The sequence below is a fragment of the Puma concolor genome, chromosome D3, assembly GCF_028749965.1.
Source record: "Puma concolor isolate L17-30 chromosome D3, mPumCon1.1.hap2, whole genome shotgun sequence".
Classification (NCBI taxonomy): Eukaryota; Metazoa; Chordata; class Mammalia; order Carnivora; family Felidae; genus Puma; species Puma concolor.
This window is the reverse complement of record NC_141678.1, coordinates 33,297,395-33,317,161: the sequence shown is the minus strand read 5'-3', so window position 1 is coordinate 33,317,161 and position 19,767 is coordinate 33,297,395. Positions and strand designations below refer to the sequence as shown.

Sequence of the window (19,767 nt, the reverse complement as noted above, 5' to 3'; positions counted from 1 at the left end):
TCCTACACTGTTGGTAGGAAAGTAAATTGGTAAAGCCACTGTAAAAGCCAGTATGGAGGCTCCTCAAAAAATTAAAAATAGGTCTACCATATGATCTAGATATAGCTAATCCACTTTGGGGTATTTATGCAAAGAAAATGAAAACACTCATTTAAAAAGATACATATGCACCCCTGTGTTCATTGCCAACAGTAAGGAAATAAGCATTCATGGATAGTTGAATGGATAAAAATATCACACACACACACACACACACACACACACACACACACACCCACACACACATAATGGATTACTTTTTGGCCATAAAAAAGAAGGAAATGTTGCCATTTGTGACAACATGGATGGACCTTGAGGATATTGTGCCAAGTGAGATAGGTCAGACAGAGAAAGACAGATATCATATGATTTCACTTGCATGTGACATCTTAAAAAAATGAAACAAATGAACACACAAGACAAATGAACAATTAAGACAAAACAAAACTCATAGATACAGAGAACAGATTGGTAGTTATCAAAGGGGAAGGAGGTTCGGAGGCGGACAAAAAGGATAAAGAGGGGTCAACTGTATGATGATGGATGGTAACTAGACTTACTGTCATCACTTTGTAGTATGTACAAATATCAACTTACTGTACACCTGAAATTGATACGTTATGTAGCAGTTTTACCTCAATAAAAGTCCCTATCTTTTCCAGCCAAGATAATTGCCTTCATGTTTTTCACATATGTTCTACACAAGGAATTTTAGGCAGTATGACTATTCCAACTTTTAAAAATAATGTGAAGAATTAAAGATAAACTTTTGTACGTACCAACTAGCTTTCAACCAGTTTAAGACCTTGAGCATTACCGATATTTGATTATTGGTATTTATATAATAGCTTATGATACCACTCTTACCTGCCCAGAAATAAGTATTTGTCATTTTCATGTCATTCTTTATGCACGGATCCCTAAGTGATCTGTATTCTGTACTTTTGCTTCTTCTTCTTTTTTGTTCCACGTTATGTTTGTGAGATGATATATCCCTATTTAGATCCATCGCACACACTTTTGCTCTAGTTTATTCATTTATAGTATTTTATTTTGTGGAGGCATACTAATTTAACCAATTCATTTTCCTCTTGAAGGATATGCAGGTTATTCCCAATTTTCAGCTTCCTCAATTCCTTTGCTTTTCTTTTTTAAAAAAATTTTTTAACATGTTTTTGTTTTGTTTTGTTTTGGTTTGTTTTGGTTTGGTTTGAGAGACAGAGACAGAGTGTGAGTGGCAGAAGGGTAGAGAGAGAGGGAGATACGGAATCCGAAGCAGGCTCCAGGCTCTGAGCTGTCAGCGCAGAGCCTGACACGGGGCCCGAACTCACAAGATCATGATCTGAGCTGAAGTCGGACACTTAACTGACTGAGCCACCCAGGCGCCCCCTCAATTCCTTGTCAAGAGGTAAAATCATTCTCAACAAATAAGATCAATGTGACTATAGCACGATTGGAAAGAAAATGTTTGCCTTTTTAAGAGAACATGGTGTTTTAAGCAGTTGAGCGTATGCTTTTTTATATGAAAAGTATCATTGTATGCCCGGAAAGCAACACTATCTAAGATAACATTTTATAGGGAAATGTATATATTCATCTCGTTAATTTATTAAAATCGTTCTACACAAAACATGGTTAGCCTGATTTCAAATGTAGAATTTATTTGAAATACAATTTGCTTTTTTGTTAAATGCCCTGTATGTATACTTATAATTAGTTTAGAGGGCCTTATACAAAAATGTACTCTATACAGTGCCCCGTCCGTGGACAACCTAATTTATTCTATTGCCTTTAGCCAACACACATGGAAGAAAACTCTCAAAACTACCCCTTCAGCCATGATTTCTCTCTCAGGCACAAATTTCATGGGACTTCCAGCATGAAATATCGCCTCTGCACTACACATCACACCCGCCATGAAAACACGGCTTCCATGTCCCACTTCCTGCAACCAAATCACAATCTCTCCTGCGATCTCACAGTTTCCTTGGTGATTATGTTCCTCCTTTGTTCTAAATCCTTCAGTAGTTCTGGTTATGTGGGTTCTTTGCCAAAAGTCCAAGCCCTGGGCCCAGCCTTAACCCATCTCTCTGACTTTATCATGCCCCTTACCTACCTTCATAAAACCAACAGTCAATTGCCAGGCTAGTACTTGGCACATGATAGATGCTTAAAAAATATTTTTTTTAAATGAACAAATGACAAATTCTACCAAACTGAGCCATTTAACGTTCATTAGATGCACTTCCTATCTCTTGTTCTAGAAATGTTTTCTCCAACGTTTGTATTGGACGAAACCACATGTATATATTTCATGGCTTATATTTTCCAGTTTTGACAATTACATCTTTGTGTCCAAGTAACTGAGACTACTCATGGGCTTCTGATCTCCAGCTAGTCCCAGACAAAGAGACATTTCTTCCTGTCTGGGTTTGTATTTTATTTTTCCTGAGTGAAATTATCTAAATGAACTAAAATATCTCATCTAATGCCTCAGCGGTACTTCGCACAAACTGCTGTGGTACAAAGCAAAGTGTAAATATTTGGAGATAACATTTATTCTGCCAGCTTTTATTCAGTGTGTACATTGTACCATATATATGCATATGTATATATATAGAGAGAGTATATGTATATATAGATAGATATGTACATATATAGATATATATGTATATATATAGATACATATGTATATATATAGATATAGATACATATGTATGTATATAGATACATTCATGCATATATGCACATACATACCTATACATATATATACACACATGCATGCATATATATATACATATATATGTATATGTATGTATATATATATGTATAGATATATATGTATCTCTATATATAGATACACAGAGGAAGTAGATAGGAAGCCCTCCTTTGGTAAATAATCGAGTGACATAAAATGTTAAACATTTTATGATTGAGTATGTGCAAGGTATGGCAGGCTTCTAAAGGAGGGAGTGGTCAAGGAAGGGAGATGGAAGGGGTTCACAGTGGAGATGTGGGAAGTGGGTTTGAGAGATGAACAGAATATAAAAGTGTCACGGGAGAAAGGCCACTGTTGCCTGTGGGAAAAGATTGCACAGTAGCTCACAGGGGAAAACACTTGCAGATTCTGGTGCTTGCGTTCAAGATGGATGGAATTTGAGGTACAAGGAAATCATAGCAAGAGTTAGGGCAGCCAGGCCCGGAACACAGAAGGCCTCATATGTCACACTCAGCGATATGGACCTTTCCTGTAGGCATCACAGTTGACATGCTCGACCTTATGCTTCTAAAAATTAAGCTCTGGTAGCAATATGGAGACCTGACTGGCAGAGAGGACAACCTGAAACAAAATAGTAAGGATGCTATTCCAGCAATCGAGGAGCAGAACTGAGCTGTGGGAATAAAATGGCAGTAAGAGAGACAGTATGGAGACAGAACCTCCAGGTTTTCAGTGAGAGAGTGGTAGGGTCCAGGTTCTCTCTTGGCTGCTGGATGGATAACAGCACCCTTTTTCAAGGTGAGGAATATCACTGGAAGGACAGACTTTGGAATAAAGATAGCATTTAGTTTTAAAAGCTGTCGAAGTGGAGATATCTGGTAGGAAACTGGGTGTCTGTGTGTCTCAGGGGACATGTTAGGACTGAGTATGTAGATTTGTAAGTCATCATGTTGGTGCCGACTGGAGCCTGGGGAACAGATACATCATCCAGGTCTACCATGTAGAGTTAAAAGAGAAATAAGTGAAGAGTACAACCTTGCAGACTCATCAATATTGGAGCAGAAAAGAAGAGTCTGGTGGGCACAACCCACCCCGTGTTTCTGAGTGGGGTTTCCCAGCAGTGTGAGATTTCAAGAACATCCATGGGTAGGTAGGTAACTGGAAAAGAGAGGCGAGAACACCGAGTAGATTTGAGGGCAGCAAGAGCTGATCTTGCTTGTCAAGTGCAGCGCAGAGGTGGAGCAGGATAAGAATTAGAATGGGTCGTTTGGGCCTTATAGCTGGGAGATCACTGGTGACCCTCGACAGGGCGTTTTCTGAGCAGTGTGGGGAAAGGAGCCTGTTGCACTAGGTGGAAGACAGGTGCCGGACTATCCGAGCAAGGACAGGTGCAGTGAGGGGTGGCTGTACTCACCAGACAGCTTGGAACAGAAGTGCTCTGCCCCTAGGTGAGAAGTTGAGCCAGTCATTTAACCTTTCCCCTTGTTGGCTTCCAGTCTGTAAGATGAGGAGGACTGGACTATTTCTAGTTATCTTCCAGCTGCATAATTTCAATGACTTACGGAGTCAATGGATGGATGGTTGGACAATTGGATGTGAGAAGGGACTGAGATGCCACTGACTTCTAAACTCATTTGAGACCTATTAAAAATCGAATTTATAAGGATTAGCTACGCATTAGGGTAGTTTCCAAAGTATCTATTAATTTCAACCAAAAATCTAGACCAATAAGCAGACGGTAACCCAACATTTCCTAAGACCTGTTCCACGAACACCAGCTCAGTAAAATGTAATAGGTATTAGATAAAACTTTTAAGAAATGATTTTTGGTCAAATAAATTTGGGAAACAGAGTCTTAACTAAATCAATTTTTTTTCTTCCAAGGTTTTATTTAAATTCAAGTTAGTTAACATATAGTGTAGTATTGATTTCAGGTATACAATGGAATATTACTCAGCCATCAAAAATAACGAAGTCTTTCCATTTGCAACCATGTAGATGGAACTAGAATGTATTATGCTCATTTGAAATAAGTCAGTCAAAGAAAGACGAATACACTATGATTTCACGGATATGTGGAATTTAAGAAACAAAACAGATGAACATAGAGGAAGGGAAGGAAAAATAAAATAAGATAAAAACAGAGAAGGAGGTAAACTCAAATTTCTTGTTTTGCTACATAACTTATCAAGTTCTCTACTACAGTAATATGCACTGTGATTTTCTGACACTTATTTGACCACTTTGTTTTCTTTTATTTCATCTTATTATATTCAATTCACAGCATTTCTGGAGACTAACATTCTGATTAGCGTACTTTAGTATACACTGGTCCACTACATTGTCCAAACAATGAAGAAGGAAACTTGATTGATGAGACGATCCCCAAATGACATATCAATTAGACTGTGACCTGTTCGTTGTACATGCTCTTCAGATTCTTCAGAAGTTTCATTGTTTCTTCAACGGCTGTATGAATGCACTGCTTTGTTAACTCAGCAAGCCAAGAGTAGTAGTTAATAGGTTAGCACCTCTGTGGCTGAATGATTTCATTGCAAATCGGGATCACAGCCCAATCCTGGATCCAGTAGCTGAATTCTATCACAGTGAGTGGAGTGATTGCTTTTGCAAACAGCATTCATCTCCTCCCGTGATGTATGTATGCTATGAAATGTGTCTTCGGGGACCAAGAAACACAAAGCTGAGACTGTTGCCTCAAAGTGACTGCAGACTGGGAACTTAATGCAGTCCACAGGTGGGAAAGGCATAAGGCTCTGCTCTGGCTTCCCAGTCTCTGTGCTGTGAGGCAAGATGAAGCTGAGGCCAGACCTAGCATCCTTGTTACCTTTCCTTTAAGAATTCTTTTCCTCTCAACTCCGCTTTGTTGGTGCTCTTCATAAAATGCCACAGTCAACGTGTTTCCCGGGAAAGAGCTATAATAATCTATTCCCCCAAGCCCCCCTGATTAGGACTGGTGGGTCTCTGGAACTTAGCCCTGCACAGCACCAAACAGCCCCTGGAGCCTGGCCTTGTTTCCTGGTCTCTCCCCTGGACCCCTTCTTTCTCCTTCTTTCTTCTTTCTTTTTATTCTTATTTTTGTTTGCACTGTCTGATCACTTTTAAAGTATACAACAAACCTCTCCCTTTTTCCTGAGATAAAATCAATCATTAGATCTCATGCTGTATGTTTCATTTGGGGTGAAGTTTTCTTAATTAAATCCTCTTACCCTTCCCCCAAATGAAAGGGATTTGCCATTTTTAAATACCTCTGCCACAATCATGTCTGTTTCATTTATGGAGGTAAGAGATCTCTTAACTACTCGTGCTTCTCTATTCAGAAGGGTTTAGAGCCATGTATAAAAAAAAGAAGCTTATGTGGGGCATGCCCTATTCCGGACCATTCTTTAAAAAGAAGATGTGAGGATTTTTTTTTTTTGTCCTGGAAGATCCTAGATGGGAAGATTCTTTAGGTAATTAACACTTAACTTTTACATATGCTATAGTGACAAATAAATGGAAACATTCTAAATGTACAGCAGTAGTGGAATAGTTAAATGCTGTCAGATCATGAACATGGTGATGTTTAAAAATAATCAGTTAGGGGCGCCTGGGTGGCGCAGTTGGTTAAGCGTCCGACTTCAGCCAGGTCACGATCTCACGGTCCGTGAGTTCGAGCCCCGCGTCAGGCTCTGGGCTGATGGCTCAGAGCCTGGAGCCTGTTTCCGATTCTTTGTCTCCCTCTCTCTCTGCCCCTCCCCCGTTCATGCTCTGTCTCTCTCTGTCCCAAAAATAAAAAACGTTAAAAAAAAAAAAAATTAAAAAAATAATCAGTGAGTTGATGGGTGCCTGGGTGGATCAGTCGTTTAAGCGTCCGACTTCGGCTCAGGTCATGATCTCGCGGTCCGTGAGGTCAAGCCCCGTGTTGGTCTCTGTGCTGACAGCTTGGAGCCTGGAGCCTGCTTCAGATTCTCTGTCTCCCTCTCTCTCTGACCCTCCCCCTGTTCATGCTCTGTCTCTCTCTCTCTCTGCCAAAAATAAATAAATGTTAAAAAAAATTTTTTTAATCAGTGAGTTGAAAAACTATTAATGATCTATTACAGGAGCTAATCATTTTCAAAACATAGTATGAGCTTAGTGTTGTAACCCGTCACTATGTATGTCTAGAAACAGAGGAAAACTGGAAGGAAAAGCCACGCAGATATACACAGATATACATGCGAGAACCCAGTAGTTGAGAACATAAAATCTGGTCCTAAAGGGAGCTTGAGTATACTTCTGTTCTCTCTCGATCTGTGTTGACTTGAGGGAAGTATGTTTACCTTTTGGAGACTTAGTTGTTGTTGTTTTCATATGTAAAAGGAGGATAAATAATAATACCTATCTCTATATGGTGGTTGGTTGGATGAAATACTATATACCAAGCTCTTAATATAGAGCAATTGCTCAGTTGTAGTAGATATTATTAACAATGCTTTCATTTACCAAAGTGTTAACAACGGTCATTTCTAGGCAATGGGGGTCTTGCTTTTTATTATATTTTATGTTTTTTTTTTTTTTAATGTCTCTTTTTGAGAGTGAGACAAACAGAGCATGAGCGGGGGAGGGGCAGAGAGAGAGGGAGACACAGAATCCGAAGCAGGCTCCAGGGTCTGAGCTGTCAGCACAGAGCCTGATGTGGGGCTCGAACTCATGAACCGTGAGATCATGATCTGAGCCAAAGTCAGACACTTAACCAACTGAGCCACGCAGGCGCCCCACATTTTATGTTTTTATCAAAATATGTAATGCATACAATATAAATGAATAGAGTATGTATTTGATCACGTGCTTAGTTCCTAAACGAGTTTATCTCTGATAAACATTGAATCACTTTCACTTTCATTTGACTTCTATAAAGAAGGCAAAGAGTAGTATCCCTTTGGCACGGAGAAGGAATGCACTGGCCATGGGAAACCCCCCAGTGAATACAGTTTGTTGGTGTCAGGCTTTACACTTGAACTCAGATCTTCCAATTCTAAGTTCGCTGTCCGTTCTCCAAGGTTGGAGGAAGAAACATATTAGATCTACCTTTCTTGGAACAGTATGGAAAACAAAATCAACTAAGTATTCAAAATAATGAAGAGGTCCTGCATTCAAGGACTGCTTTAACATTTTCTCTTTTTCTCTCTAGCTTTGATTTACGTCTAAGGTAAACTATCTCCCAGCTGCTAGTATGTGCTTCAGCTAGATTGCAGACACCTGTATCTGTGCTGCACATGTGGCTTATTTAATAACAATATGGATCATTAGCATGTTTTAGGAGTGAGAATTGGGTTAGGATCCTTTATAGTATTTCAGAAACTCCAGTGAAATCGTGGAACATTCCTGAATCTTAGTACATTATATAAGATTCTGAGATAGAGGCAAAGCTTTCCAGTCCCTTCTAGGCAGAAACTGAGGATCCCTTTTCTAAAACTCATTAAGAAGATTCAGAAATACTTTAAGATAGTGTAACCATAGAAATAGAAAAACAACTAAATTTCCTCCCTCTTTTTTTTTTCCCTCCGTAGCTTAAAGGGAGCTGATGCCGGCAATGGGATCAGAGTGTTTGTGCCTGATATCGGGATGTTCATTGCTAGTCTGACCATCTGGCTCGTCTGCAGGAACATCGTTCAGAAACCCGTGACCGAAGAAGGAGCACAGTATAACTCGGAGTTTGAAAATGAAGAATTGGTAAATCTGACGTCCTGCATCCCTCTTCCTTCTTTGATTTCTGAGAGCCTTGACCCTTAATAAGTTGTGGAGAAGTGAAATGTGCATAGCACTTAGGCTCTGCAGAGCTTGGCTTAAATGTTCACAGTTACTTTGCACAACCCTCCCTCCCCCGGTGTAGTTCTGATGGGTAGGCAGTCTCCTCCACACCTTGGCCACCAGGAGACAGTTCAAGGAGTGTGAACACTGCCATTCATGAGGCATTCACCCCAACCCAGTGTTCTTTTTACTCTCATCTAATATTATCTCTGATGGTTAACCTTTTAAATTCATTATATTGTGGCCCGTTGTCTAGATACCTTAGTCAATACAAAATATTTAGAGAAGTAGCACCTGGTAGTTTTAGGAGAAAAAAAGTAATTCCTTCCTGAAGGGAAGCTTTCTGGTCTGTGTACTTTGCTCTTCAGAGAAGAATTGTGTTCAGAGCATGCTTTGATCATTATTTTAAAGCAATCCGGGGCGGGGGGTGGGGGAGGAATACACACACACACACACACACACACACACACCCTTTGGAAAAGTATAAGAATTGGAAAAAGGTAAAAATAATGAGGAAAATGTATGTTAATTTTTATCTATGTGTTTTAGTAGAAAGAGTTTCAGGAGGAGCAGGGAGCACATCAGATCTCACTCCGTGTATGAGAGCAAGTTGGACAGCTCGTCACTGTCCCCAGATCTGTTTCAGAATGTTGCTCTGTTCTAACACTGTACTTTGTTATGTGAGTTTCAGTGACGTTGATTTAAAAAGTAATTGATTTGGTAATTGAAAGATGAAATTTGCAAAGGAAAAAATATTGAAAAGACTTACTCTGGACATTTGACACAAGAGACACAACTAGCAAATGTTTTTACTCAGAAGTTGGGCAAGAACTTTCACCTGCAAAACTGGGGTGAATTGAAATCAGTTATTTTGAGAATGATAATCACAAGGGCATCAGGGAAGACAATTCTCAGTTATAGCAAATGACTTACTTATGTGCCTCAAAAATAGGTAGCAAATTGCCTTGTATGGTTATTTAAAAAAAACAATAAAGAAAGCGAAGATATAATTCAATAAATCCATACAGACTAGAAATGATATTACTACCTAAAATCATTATGGGTAAAAAATAAATGATCACATTGTATATCAATATTCTGCTTTTTTAAAGGCAGACGTTAACAAGTACTTGGTGTAAAAAGCAATTATAGCAAGATAGCAACTAACCTTATCTTTCATTTATGTCTACAAACTCTGTAGGACTTATCAGTGTCTTAAAAATGGGTAAAACTATGAAAGTGCCTTTTCTTCTTGTTGGCTTCACAATTTTAAAGCAGAACTTAAATTTTAATTTCTACTTTTACATTTGAATTTTATTTATAATAGTTACAGTTTTGAAAATAATCTGGCTTTGATAATTACTGCCCAAAATTGTCCAAGTTTGGTGAAAGTAAACCCAGGAACTTGAGCTCTCCAGACTTAGGATTTTTCATTACTATTATTTATAAAAGCAAGACTGGTTTTCCGTTATCCTCATATTACGGATAGAGGGTAAAGGATGCTTATTGCAAATTGAGTGGACTCAGAAGGCAGACTTGGAAGCTACCTAACAGTGTTAGTGTGATGTCGAGAAATGTGTTTATTCTCTTTCTTCTGCAAAATGAGGATGATCATAATCCTACGTCGTAGAGTTGCTGCAACCACTAAATGAAATGTCAAATAAAACACACCTAGGGCAGCGCCTGCTCATTGGGCTGCTTAATAAGATGCTACTTGCTCTCCACATCCTGCTCTTCTCCAATTGGAAAGTTACTGGAGCAGTTTCAAATTCCGAGTCCTCTTAGAATGATAGAAAGTTAAGCTGGGCGGTGTGTTTGAGGCCAACCTACTCAGTAAGAGTCTCTTATTCGTCACTGAGCCATAAATGAATCACAGAGCTTCTTAGGAAAAGAACTTCTGTCACCGAGGACAAACGCTCTTTTGCCATAGGACTAAGAAAGCCTACATTGACTGATGGAAGGTCATGGATATCAGGTTATGGTTGAGGTCACACATCTGGTGAAGAAGAGAACACAAAACCATCACATGAATTAATTCTAAAATCATGTTTCCTTCCTGATTTCTCACAGCTCTCAAAGATACACTCAGGATACCTCTCTCCTGTTTAAAATTTGTTTAAATATCTGTACTCCCTATATTATCAATCACATTATTTAAAAATTACAATAAATTGGGGCACCTGGGTGTCTCAGTCGGTTAAGCGTCCAACTTCGGCTCAGGTCATGATCTCACGTTCTGTGAGTTCGAGCCCCGCGTCGGGATCTGTGCTGACAGCTCAGAGCCTGGAGCCTGCTTCAGATTCTGTATCTCTGTCTCTCTCTGCCCCTCCCCTGTGCTCTCTCTCTCTCTCTCTCAAAAATAAATAATAAATATTAAAAAATTTAAAATAACAATAAATTGATAGACATTCTATATTACTTATTTGGGGATTTGAAAATACTAAATATTATTATGAGGTCGATTTCTTTCTCATTTACATTTGTTTTGGCCTCCTTTAGATATTAATTTCCATCCTCTTAGCACATTCCAGCCCACCAGGTGGCCAGGGAGAAGCAGGCTGGTGTGTGAATCTTCTGAGACGAATCCACAAGGAAATATTTCTAACATGTGAACAATCTTGCTCAAGTCTGAAAAGAATAGAAACACACGGCCAAAATAAGTAGGGAAGTTATTTTGTTTTGGAAGGTCCCAACATATTTCTTCCCTTTTATAAATCTTGACATTTGCACCAATGTTTGTTTTTTGAGGATCCTTTGAAAAAATAGTGCTGCGGGCATTTCTTCTCCTTTCATTTATCTCAATAGAGAAACGGCGAGATTAATCCATTGGTGCCTGAGAGACTTTTTTTCAAATCCAGCATTGTTTTAAACTAGCAACTAATCTCTGGAGAAGACTCCTGCGTCTTTCGTAACCTTCCTCGACTGGATAGCGAGGCTCAAGTTTGGTGTTTTAAAGGGCATCGCAAATCCCAGAATTCCCCCCAGAAATCCCCAGGGGAAGTCAGTGGGTGGGAGAACCTGTTTCCCTTTTGCATTGTACAGAGAACAGACCTCAGTAAGGGAGCCAACTCCTCAAGTACCAGGAAGGTTCTCTTTAACTGACACATCTGTGGGCTTGTTTACCTGTTCATTGTAACTCAGAAGCACATCTACAAATCCTAACTGGGAGAAAGTTTCCTAATCTTAAATCTTAAAAAACAAAAAAAAAAAGTTATGTTATGAAAATTAAATTGTGTAGAAAAGGGCTTCCTGCTCAAACACTTCGTAATTTCACCAAACTGCTATTATCTTGTGTATTTCTGTAAAACTAGCTCTTTCTATTTAATGAGATTTCAGGCTTTATTTTTTTGGGAAACAAATAGTATTTTTTTTTTTTTTAATTTTTTTTTCAACGTTTTTATTTATTTTTGCGACAGAGAGAGACAGAGCATGAACGGGGGAGGGGCAGAGAGAGAGGGAGACACAGAATCGGAAACAGGCTCCAGGCTCTGAGCCATCAGCCCAGAGCCTGACGCGGGGCTCGAACTCGCGGACGGCAAGATCGTGACCTGGCTGAAGTCGGACGCTTAACCGACTGCGCCACCCAGGCGCCCCACAAATAGTATTTTAATATATTATGAAAACAAATTTATGATAAACTAAATGTTTATTCAAATAGGAATTTTAGTCATGACTTGGTCTGGTTAAATAGTCTGACAAATCAAATGTGAAGCATAAAAAAGAATATTTCAGGGGCACCTGTGTGGTTCAGTTGGTTGAACATCTGACTCTTGATTTCTGCTCAGGTCATGATCCCAGGGTCATGGGATCAAGCCTTGCACTGGGCTCCACGCAAGCGTGGAGACTGCTTGAGATTGTCTCTCTCTCTTCCTCTGCCCCTCTCTCCTGCTTGCGTGCTCTGTCTCTAAAACAGCTTTTTTTTAAATATAATTTAAAAAAAAAAAGAATATTTCAGTGTAAGTCATCTGCCATCTGTTAAAAGTTTGGGGATTCAACATTTGGATCCTGCTAACGTTATCTGGAAATTCATTCTGAGCCTCAAAACCTGTGCCCTCCTTTCTAAAATCTAACGTGAACCAGGCTCCTGTGGCATCCACATTCTGGCACATAAAATGACCAGTGGGGGCTATGCCTCAAGTTTCAGCTTTGAGGTTCAAGTTACTATTTTTTTTTTTTTTGGAAGAACAACAACAACCAAAAAGAATGAAAGAAACCCATCGTTTTGTTGTCACCTTCTCAATAAGCATTCAGCATCTCCCCTGAGATGTAGTCCAAGATCACTTGCTTTAAGTGATCAGATTTAAGACAGATCACTGTCTTTTCAGGTCTTTCCAGTGGCATTTGGAATGTTAGCAAGTGGGGACAACTGCTTCCCCCCGCCAAAATGCAGCACGCTTGGTCTGCCTTCTCTGGGTTAAACACATTTACAACTTGGGGGAACCTTAATGGTGGTGATTTTAGATGCCATTCGTTTAAATAAAGAGAAAGTTTTTAACTGGAGGAAACCATTGGCCTGTTGTCTTCAGAAAGCTCCAGGAGAGCTCAGTATTACAGTCTGAGCAACAAAGTATCACAGGGACAAGTTAACTTCAGATCCCTGACTAAATTTACCCCCCACTGTCTTCCAGATACATCTTCCTGGACACCAGGTGAGAGCATGAGGTCCCTCTCATCCTTTCCTCTGATAGAAACACACGTGGGGAGCATACCCATGTGACAGTCAGAGGCGTCCTTATCCCATAGAAAGGCAGGGACATTCTATTATTGACAGTATGTTAATTGAGTGAACTTTGTCTAGACTGGACTTGACTATGTGACTGATAGTAAAAATAAAAGAAGAATCAGCAGTTAGGAAGGGAGCTCAAATATTTTTAAATTATTAAAATCAAATGATTTCAAATTAAATACATCTTCATTTCTCCCACCCATTTGTTCATTTGACAACATTTAACAGTGTGTGACTAATCTCTGCTTTTTTTAAAGAAATCAAAGCTTCAGGGGCACCTGGGTGGTTCAGTCCGTTAAGCATCCAACTTCGGCTTAGGTCATGGTCTCACGGTTTGTGGGTTCGAGCCACGCATCGGGCTCTGTGCTGACAGCTCAGAGCCTGGAACCTGCTTCGGATTCTGTGTCTCCCTCTGTCTCCACCTCTGCCCTGCTCACACTCTCTCTCTCAGAAATAAATAAACATTAAAAAAAAAATCAAAGCTTCAAGGTAGACTTTTACCCTTAAACAGTATGTCTTGATCAATGTTTTTAGAAATTCTCAGCATATTTTGTTCTGTGTTTGGAATATTTGATAGGTGATTTTGTGCATCTGAAGTGCAAACAACAACAAAAGGGTCCCAAGGGAAACTCGCGTGGGGAAGTTGCAGGGCCTGGTGTCCCTCCAGTGAGGGCGTGCGGTCGGGCACACATGTGATGGGAGGAACCCACGTGCCCCACCCCTGCCACCTGCTCCTGCTTCAGAGGCTCCGCGTCACCCTCACTCCTTCCAGGGTGGTCATGCTCTCCATCCTTCTCTCAGCTGCAAATACCCCTGACATGGAGTTGTCATCAACTTGGTTTCATTGAACTGCCCAGGTTTCTTTTTTTTTCAATATATGAAGTTTATTGTCAAATTGGTTTCCATACAACACCCAGTGCTCATCCCAAAAGGTGCCCTCCTCAATACCCATCACCCACCCACCCCTCCCTCCCACCCCCTATCAACCCTCAGTTTGTTCTCAGTTTTTAAGAGTCTCTTATGCTTTGGCTGTCTCCCACTCTAACCTCTTTTTTTTTTCCTTCCCCTCCCCCATGGGTTTCTGTTAAGTTTCTCAGGATCCACATAAGAGTGAAACCATATGGTATCTGTCTTTCTCTGTCTGACTTATTTCACTTAGCATAACACTCTCCAGTTCCATCCATGTTGCTACAAAGGGCCATATTTCATTCTTTCTCATTGCCACGTAGTATTCCATTGTGTATATAAACCACAATTTCTTTATCCATTCATCAGTTGATGGACATTTAGGCTCTTTCCATACTTTGGCTATTGAGAGTGCTGCTATAACCATCGGGGTACAAGTGCCCTTATGCATCAGTACTCCTGTATCCCTTGGGTAAATTCCTAGCAGTGCTATTGCTGGGTCATAGGGTAGGTCTATTTTTAATTTTTTGAGGAACCTCCACACTGTTTTCCAGAGTGGCTGCACCAATTTGCATTCCCACCAACAGTGCAAGAGGGTTCCTGTTTCTCCACATCCTCTCCAGCATCTATAGTCTCCTGATTTGTTCATTTTGTCCACTCTGACTGGCGTGAGGTGATATCTGAGTGTGGTTTTGATTTGTATTTCCCTGATGAGGAGAGACGTTGAGCATCTTTTCATGTGCTGCCCAGGTTTCTTTCAAAGTGTTGGTGGGGTGTTTGAGGGCAGGAGCAAGACCTCCCAGCCCTGCCCCCACCAGCCTGCCTGCTGACTGCCCACCCAGTTAACAGGAGCACCGTTCACTGTCACTGGAGCCCCAAGCCCTGGTACGACACTGGGTCCCTTGGGCCGCTTATCCATTACCATCAAAAAGTCCCATGGGTCCTCCCTTCACATTGTGTCTAAACTGTTCACTTTTCTGTCTCTACTGCCACGATCCTTCTCCCACCTCTCAACTAGACCACTGAGTAACCTCCTACCAGACCGCCTCACTTCCAGCTTCCGTTCTTACCCTACCCCACGGATACCACGCATAGCATCTGGATTATCCTTGTAAAATTATAAATCGAACCGTGTCACTTCCTTAGGTAAAACACGTCATTGGATTCCCATGAAAGGAGAACAAAATTCGGGCTCCTAACGCTGAGGGCTATGGCACTTCCTGCCTTTACATCCTCACCCTGTGCCCTGCCCCACTCCCACTCTGTGCTGTGCCCACACTGCCCCCCTCTCTGTGCCCAGCACCGGCCAGCTCTTTCCCTTCTGCCAGGCGATTCACTCCCTGCTCATTGCATGGCTGATTCCTCCTCCATCATCAGGCGAGCTCTTTCGCATAGAGGCCTTTGCTGACTAACCTCCCAGATTATTCCCCATCTCTGTATCCACCTGGTTGTACCCATAACATTTATCATAATCTGTAATTATTCTGCATAATGCTTTTTTTGTTATTTACTTTCTGTCTGCCTCAGTAAACTGTAAGCTCTCTGAGGGAGAGGATCACATCTGTCTTGTTCTTTGTTGCCGCAAATCCTAAGTTAGCAAAGTGATCTGAAATTGTACACATGGTAATACTCAAATACTTATCAAGTTAATTGGTTAAGCACTGGTTGATTAATATGGAGGCTTGCACAATGCAATCCAAAGTGTAAAACTAAAGGAACAAAGTGTAAAGTATCAGTCCTGGGCGAGGGTTGTTTGCAAAGAGCTGCTTCTCCCACAAACTATCAGAAAAATCCACACGCCTGTCTTGAGTGGTCTCTCCTTGCTGTGACTGCACAAAAGGATGTGTATTTATCCATGGGCATGCTTTTTTATTCAGTATATGCTATGTGCCAGGATGGGCAGAAGCCAATATCTAAGAGGGACTGTTCTTTAGCTTTTTTTCTTTGCTTTCCAAGACATTTGCTCTTTTTTTTCTATCATGTTTGCTTTCGGTATAACTGGTATTGGGCATTCCAAATCCCTGTGGTCAGTTGCAACCCCCCTTTCCCTCTCAATGTTCTTAGGATCTTATAGTCAGATTTTAGAAACAGTCATATACACCTGGTTTATTTCCTCTGAGTGAGTGCAAACCTCTCTAGATCTTGCACAGTGCTCAGAGCAGAGCTCAGGGTCAGGAAAAGTTCTGAGAGGAGGGAGGAACAGGAAGGGAGGATGGAGAAGGAATACTGTGGATCCCAGGGCAGCTATAGCACTGCTCAGCCTTGTAAGGTTTTAATAACAAAAGCATGCATTTTATTTGCATCTTAGTCCATCAGAAGGAATTCTACAGAAGGAATTCTGAAAGATTCGGGAACCGGACGGATTGTGTGCCCTCAAAATGTTGCTTTGTTATCACTCCCTGAATTCTTTATTTCTAGAGGGAGCACCGGGTGTGTCCATTAGAAGAGCTAAACTCAGCTGCTTCTCATAAGAGAAAATGGGTGGTTCAGGGTCAGGAATAATCTCTACAACCAAAGACAAACTGAGTAGATGATATCAGGTTGTGTGTGTGTGTGTGTGTGTGTGTGTGTGTGTGTGTGTGTGTGTGTATTTTAATACTGACTTAGTTTTACAGTGTTCCATTAAGTGATTTTTTTTAATAAACCTTAAAGAGGACTTGGCAGGTCCTTTTAAAGATACAAACCTTTAAAATAATGGTCAGTCCCATTTGGCTCCTCTCCATTTTTGTTCATTTCCCTTTCTAATGACGTTCAGGTGATTCTGAAAGACTGTGGCAATTTCTAACTTGGGGACTTGACCTGGGAAGTTTATGAAGGTTCCGATGCAAGGCGCATCCCAGACCTATGGAATCGAAGTGTCTGGGAGGCCAAGAAATGGGCATGGTGGCCCCAGGCTCCACTGCTCTCACAAGTTTGGAAAAATCACCTTTCTAGAACAAGGGTAGCAACGGAATGAAATATTTGCTTCATCTGCACGATGTTCTCACAGTAGGCTTGAGTAACATACATGACATCATAGAGACAAGATTCTCTCTGCTCACTTCACAGGCAGGGCTGTGCCTACAGCGTCTGTCTGTCTTCTGCAATGAGGCACCACACTTGCTTCTATCTTTCTTGGGCTCTTCTGTTGAGATGAGCCCATTCTGTAAAGATAAATTGTTAACTTTCAATAATAAACAATAAACAACTCGTGACACTTTAGAAAAATGTTCCCTTTGCCTCCCAGATCCTTGGCTCATTGTTTGTGACTTTGATACACCCCCATTGAAATGTTTTTAATAGCCTGCTTGTAGCCACAAAGAAGAAAGCGGATTCATCTAACGAGAAGTTCTGGGCTAACGCGCAAAGGTTGCCTGAAACCGGAAGGAGGTCGCACAGATAAATTACTTCCATGTATTTTCCAATTAAAGGAGTCTGCCCAGCGTCTGAGTCCAACAAAATATCTGCAGTGTGATCTAGTCTGCCAAGAGTGGAATCAGTTGATTGGGGGTTGCAGACGTAGCCTGTGCATGGATTCTAGATCGGCTGCTTCAAAATCACGTACGGCAGCTCTTTGATTGTACAGATTCCTGAGATTCACTCCCAGAATTTCTGATTTAGGAAGTTTGAGGTGAGGCTTGATACCCATCCCTTTAAGGGTTCTCAGGTGATCTCCAGGACTTACCCCAACCCAGGATGATTCATGGAGTGCTCAGAGCTAAAGAAAAATGGATGTTTGTGCTCCACCCTGAGGCAGTTCCCTGTTCCATTTGAGTGGAAATGGCTGCTGACGCTGTGCTAAGTGTGGATGTGGCCGTGGTGGGAAGCAGCTGCGGGTTGAGAAGGGGGTGGCTGCTTGGTAAAAGCATGACCTTGCATGCATTTGGTCCCAGAGCAGCGAGAGCTTCCTCTCGTGAAATGAGAGGGTCTATCGTAATATGTGCTGGAACATTCGAAGTCAGGAACTTTCAGCAAAGGCAAGTTAAAGGATTTACATGTCTTCAAATAAGTTTTAGATGTTGACACGGGCGGTAATAATATGGAATATTTTATATGCCTTTCTGAACTGTAAAGGGTTCTCTTTGTCTTTAATTTCTAAGACAGCTCTGGAACCAGGGGGATTAAGTCTTCATTTACAGCTACTCCTTAAAGCCGGGACAAATTATGGCTCCCCCAAGCAAGGGTGCTTATTAGTAAATACGGTTAAGCGAGTGGATGCTGTTCCAGAGGATCGGTGTTTATACTTCAGCAGACGAATCATTTAGGAGGAGAAAGCCTGCCCATTAATAAGCAGACCTGCCATGACTAATGGCTGTTCTGGCCCCAGCCTGGACAGTGAGGGCTCACGGAGGCCAACCTGGCTCTCTTTCGGCCCTCTTTCAGCTTGGCAGGTTTAGAAAGCGTTTCCAACTGAGGTCCCCAGGGATTCCGGTACAAAAATGTTGAAAACCCTCCAGTACAGTGGTATGTTTATAAAAGTCACAGGGGCCCTGGTCCCACCCGAGAGAGGTCAAGGAAATGCATTTGTCTAACCTCACAAAGTCTTGACCAGAGAATCTTATTTGATTTAATCTATATCCGTAGCAGTTCTGCAATTGAATAACAAGTCATTTATTATGAAAGTTAGGAGTGTGTTTCTGACTGGGACCCAGGCAGCACTGGCTGTGTTCTCTCTCCATGTCTCCTTTTTCAAGTACGGTGACTGAAGGTTTTGGCCAAACTTTCTTCCTCAAGGAGGATTTTTATGGGTCGCCTTGTTGTGAGGGGGATATTAAGCAACACGTGCCCCATGAGTGCATGGTTTGTATATAGACAGCAGTGTGGGCCCCATATCAGCAGTCTCACTGGGCAGATCCCCATAGAAACTCTGCTTGGGGGAGCTGGAGTAGGTAGAAAGGCTTAGGAGATGGAGAGAGGATCACGTTCCATGTGTATTCCAAGGCCAAGAGTGTGGATTCTGGATTCTCCATATGCCTGCTTCCCAGGGTGCTTCTAGACAGAAATGAGGATAAGCCTGGAGAGACAGACTGGTTCTACTTGTGGTAGCATCTGAGGGGTAGTCAACCTCTGTATTCTCTCTAGGTAATCTCACCAGACCCCTGACTTTAAAACCATCTCTATGCCCCTGAACTTCAAATAGACCTCTCCAGTTTTCCACCTCCCTCCAGCATTCCAGATTCTTATCCTGGCTGCCCATATAACACTTCCAACAAGAATGCTTGAAGGACATCTCAGAACTGAATTTCCCCCAACCCTCTCCGCCTCTGGTTATCCCTGTCTCCTCAATAATGACAGAAATACAGGAACTTTCTTTGCTTCTCCTCTGTCCCTCCACCCTCCACATCAAATTTACCAGCGAGTCCTGCTGACTTGACCTTTAAGACAAACTGCAAAGACATGAACCTCCCTTCAGCTCTGTGAGTTCCTGTCTCCTTGACCACAGCAATAGCCTCCTAGCTGCAGTCTGCCTTGGCATCACCATGTGAAACAGACCACATGAGAGCCCCCACTAGGTGGAGTGGTTGGTGATCAAACTCCCTTTAGAGTGAATTCAAGAGAAGTTAGGCATAGGGGAAGTGGTGCCATGTTTTTAGCCCAACTCTTGGGA

General features: G+C 41.4%; 1 protein-coding gene across 5 annotated transcripts in view; it reads left to right on the top strand.

Moving 5' to 3' along the window:
* The window catches only part of LOC112868244 (piezo-type mechanosensitive ion channel component 2), a 473,665-nt gene that overhangs the window by 258,382 nt on the left and 195,516 nt on the right, over positions 1-19,767 (top strand). For all 5 annotated transcript variants that reach the window (XM_086682446.1, XM_086682442.1, XM_086682443.1 and 2 more), the window contains exon 5: positions 8,308-8,470. In XM_086682446.1, the coding sequence (XP_086538572.1) occupies positions 8,308-8,470 (163 nt within the window). The remainder of the gene's footprint in view (positions 1-8,307; positions 8,471-19,767) is intronic.